This window comes from Limulus polyphemus, unplaced genomic scaffold (assembly GCF_000517525.1).
Source record: "Limulus polyphemus unplaced genomic scaffold, Limulus_polyphemus-2.1.2 Scaffold131, whole genome shotgun sequence".
NCBI lineage: Eukaryota > Metazoa > Arthropoda > Merostomata > Xiphosura > Limulidae > Limulus > Limulus polyphemus.
In genome coordinates, this window is record NW_013665741.1 from 177,487 (window position 1) to 181,476 (window position 3,990).

The 3,990-nt window shown below is 32.9% G+C and overlaps 1 protein-coding gene across 1 annotated transcript; it reads right to left on the reverse strand.

The window, feature by feature from the left end:
- Positions 1-256: 256 nt before the first annotated feature.
- LOC106473506 (glycine-rich cell wall structural protein 1.8-like) lies at positions 257-1,236 on the reverse strand. The gene is made up of 2 exons (XM_013934192.1): positions 1,231-1,236; positions 257-652 (listed from the first exon to the last, which is right to left on the reverse strand). Exons 1-2 carry the CDS (start codon positions 1,234-1,236, stop codon positions 257-259), a joined length of 402 nt encoding a protein of 133 aa, XP_013789646.1.
- Positions 1,237-3,990: the final 2,754 nt, after the last annotated feature.

Below are 3,990 nucleotides of genomic sequence, written 5' to 3' on the forward strand. Positions count from 1 at the left end.
TTAAGAGAGATCGGTAAATATCAAACATAATTTTCCTTAAAAATGCTTCCATTTTAATAAACAAGTATAAGACTTGCATTTAAGGTGTCTTAAAATGATATTTTTAGCCAATTTCACACCCGTTACTTACATGTTTTAAATGTTTGATCTTTCAGATAAACCCCTGCGATGGATACCAAAACATCACTCTTTCTTGCTTTAGTCGTCGTGTTCAATAATGAATATATTAAACTTACTGCCAGTGCTCAAAACTCGTTTAATATTTTCTATTTCCAATGTTGTTGTTCCCAAATCCACCTTCAAATCCATTACCTCCAGCACCAAAACCAGCTCCAAATCCAGCACCACTGCCACCTCCATATCCACCACCAAAGCCGGCACCGAATCCACTACCAGATCCTCCTCCTTGGCCATCTCCATATCCACCAAATCCAGCACCACCTCCACCACCTTGGCCACCTCCATATCCACCGCCAAAGCCGGCACCGTAGCCACTACCAGATCCTCTTCCTTTGCCAACACCAAATCCGCCACCAAACTGATTACCGAATCTATTAAAACCCCCTCGACGAAAACCTCCATTAGGATACGATTCTACTGAAGTTATCGCTAAGTATCGCAAAATTGAAAAACTAGAAGCTAGATTAGAACTCTATAAAAGTTAATTAGATTTTTTTTTCTTTAAAGTTGTTAATGTCGAAGAAACTGGCATAGCGTGCGGCGGAATTAGGTGTTAATTTTCCTTAATTCTGTTAATGCTTTGTAAGAAAAACATCGCTTTCTTAATTTGCATAAGCTATTACTTCAGAATATATATATTCAGTTTCAGCTTTAGGTATCTGATTAAGTGGCTATTAGTATGCAAATTCGAAATATGTTTGAATGCATAGAAAATTTACTGTGCTTAGCAAACATGATAATTTTCTGGCAAAAACACCGAATTTGTTTGGAAGGTTGATGAAGACAAATTCTACAGTATTGGTAACCTCACATAACCAATGAGTAACATAGAAAATTAGAATTTAGCCTACAGATGTATGCATTTTACAAAAGTAATGAAAGAATGTCATTTTATAAATTTTATAGGTTGTTTTCAGCTTTAAGATGTTTTAAGAACTTCAGGTTTACGGCAATTTTAATTTTAAGATAAAAATTAATTCCCATCTCTTAGTTAACAACATTGCCTTTATAATTGTTTCTTGAGAAGTCTAAAGAATTATTGAAAATTACTTGCATTTTGATTGCTCTAGCTAGTTTTAGTGATGGATACTGCAGTGTATGAAAACAGTTTATTTTTGCTGCACATCACGTATTCGAGACCCATTCCCCCTTTTCACCGTCCGATTCGAAGTACACTATTTGTCAGGATGTTTATGGGTCTACAAATAGTACTTTACTATATTTGATGCCATGCCATTGTTTGTTATATTATGTAGTCTACTATATTATATAGTAGACTATTTGTCAGTATGTTTATGTGTCTACAAATAGTATTTTACTGTAGTTGATGCTATGCCATTATTTGTTATATTATATACCATTTTATTGTTTCAGTGACCATGATGCAGAATTGGAAAGAATAGTGGACAACAGACAGCATCTTATAAATTAAAGTGTAGTTTTAAAAGGTTGTTTGTAATTCGTACCATTTTGTATAAATTAATTTTACGTGTATATTTAAACATAAAAAATTCTGTTGTTAAGCTCTTAAAGAAGAAAGCAGTACGTATATATGTGTAGCTTTATAAATTATCTGTATTTTCTGACAACTTGTGAAAAACATATATGTGTAAATAAATATAAATATTTCATCTTCTTGGACTCTTCAAGCATACAAGTATTGATTTTGAAGACTCATTTATTTCCGGTCTCAAATTTAGAGAATCAAATAACTGTGGACTAATGCTTAGAATGAGACCTTTTCCCACGTGCAGAAATGAAATTTATGGGGCACAGGTAAAAATAAAATTTTGAGATTCTACGATATGAATTAAAGAAAATTTTTGAATGAGATAAGTTTCCCGTTCAAACTAATTTTATCTTATAAACAAATATGATATGATATACGCTATATCTTTCTAATATTACGACCTAAATACCATTTTCTCGATTAAACTTAGATATTAAAATATAATACAGAAAACCTAAAATCAACGTAAAACAAATTAGTAATATGGTGTTAAATATGTCAGACAATATGTAATTTTTTTTATATTGGTTACTATTACGCCGATTTACAAAATAATAAAAAACACACACCATAAGTAAATTGTTCGTTTAACTTGATTCCCATGGATTCGTTATGAAACCTCTTTTTTGTATATTTGAGGAATCATTATTCCAAGACATCTTGGCTATTCAGACACGGGTAGCAAAAAAGAAATAGTTAATTGTAGTAAAAACAATTCTTCTTTAATTACTTGTATACTAGGAGTCAATCTAATTCTTTGTATACTAGGAGTCAATCCAAACCTTCGTATACTAGAAGTCAATCCAAACCTTCGTATACTAGGAATCAATCCAAACTTTTGTATACTAGGAGTCAATCCAAACTTTTGTATACTAGGAATCAATCCAAACTTTTGTATACTAGAAGTCAATCGAAACCTTTGTATACTCGGAGTCAATCCAAACTTTTGTATACTAGGAGTCAATCCAAACCTTCGTATACTAGAAGTCAATCCAAACCTTCGTATACTAGAAGTCAATCCAAACCTTTGTATACTAGGAATCAATCCAAACTTTTGTATACTAGGAGTCAATCCAAACTTTTGTATACTAGAAGTCAGTCCAAACCTTTGTATACTCGGAGTCAATCCAAATCTTTGTATACTACGAGTCAATCCAAACTTTTGTATACTAGAAGTCAATCGAAACCTTTGTATACTCGGAGTCAATCCAAATCTTTGTATACTACGAGTCAATCTAAACCTTAGCGCTTTAAGATTAAGCCTTTACGAGAACATACAATAATAAACAGAAACAAATAATAGAAAACAGAAGTTCCACGAAAAAGAAATAACAAAAGTACATGGGTGCAATACAACATCAAGTAAAAATATTCTCCATGTGAAAACACTTAAGAAGTTTCATATTTACTTTTTGATATCCAAACACAGAACGTTAAAGATAGTTATCGTTATATAATTGTTTTATTTTTTTACTGGCATTTTGGATTTACGAACCAGTGTTCAAGTATTTTCTATTAGTAGCGAAGTAAAATGAGAGTCTCAACTAAATTTAAATTCAATGAATTATATCTGCAAAGCATTTGCAATTAAAATATATTAATGAAAAATAAAATTAACAAGCGAAATTATTTTATAGGAAATGTTGCTCAGTGGTCAGCTTGCCGGAATGTGGATCTGAGGTTCAGAGTTCGCGTCCCGTTACAGCAAAAAAAACCCAAAAAACATAGATGCGTTGTAAGAGTGATGCCTGATAAAAGTAGTCCAACATTTGACGGTGGGTGGTGTTGACTAGTTTTTTCTCCCCTACTCTATCACTTTAAAATTAAGGGCGGTTAACTGAGAAAGTTTTCGTGTATCTATGCTCGAAAGTTAACAAATTTATAGAAAAGGCCACGCTGGATTTGTATCAAACCGTTTGTTGGTGGCAATAGATTTCTGAATGTTTTTGTGACCTTATTAAACAAACTTAATGTGAAATATATCCATCTTTTAAATACATATAGTGACAAACATCATTCAGATAATGGTTTAAATTTCGCTCAGAGCTACACGAAGATTATTTATGCTACCCGTCCCTAATTTAGAAGTGATAGACTAGAAGGTAACACCACCCACCGCCAACTCTTGGGCTACTCTTTTACCAGCGAATAGTTGGATTGACCGTCATATTATAACGCTCCTACAGTTGAAAGGGTGAACATTTGAGGGGATTCGAACCCGCGACCCGAGCGCCCTAACCACCTGGCCATGCCATTCAGATAATGAACAACGAATAATTTGGAAACTCTATGTTATTTTA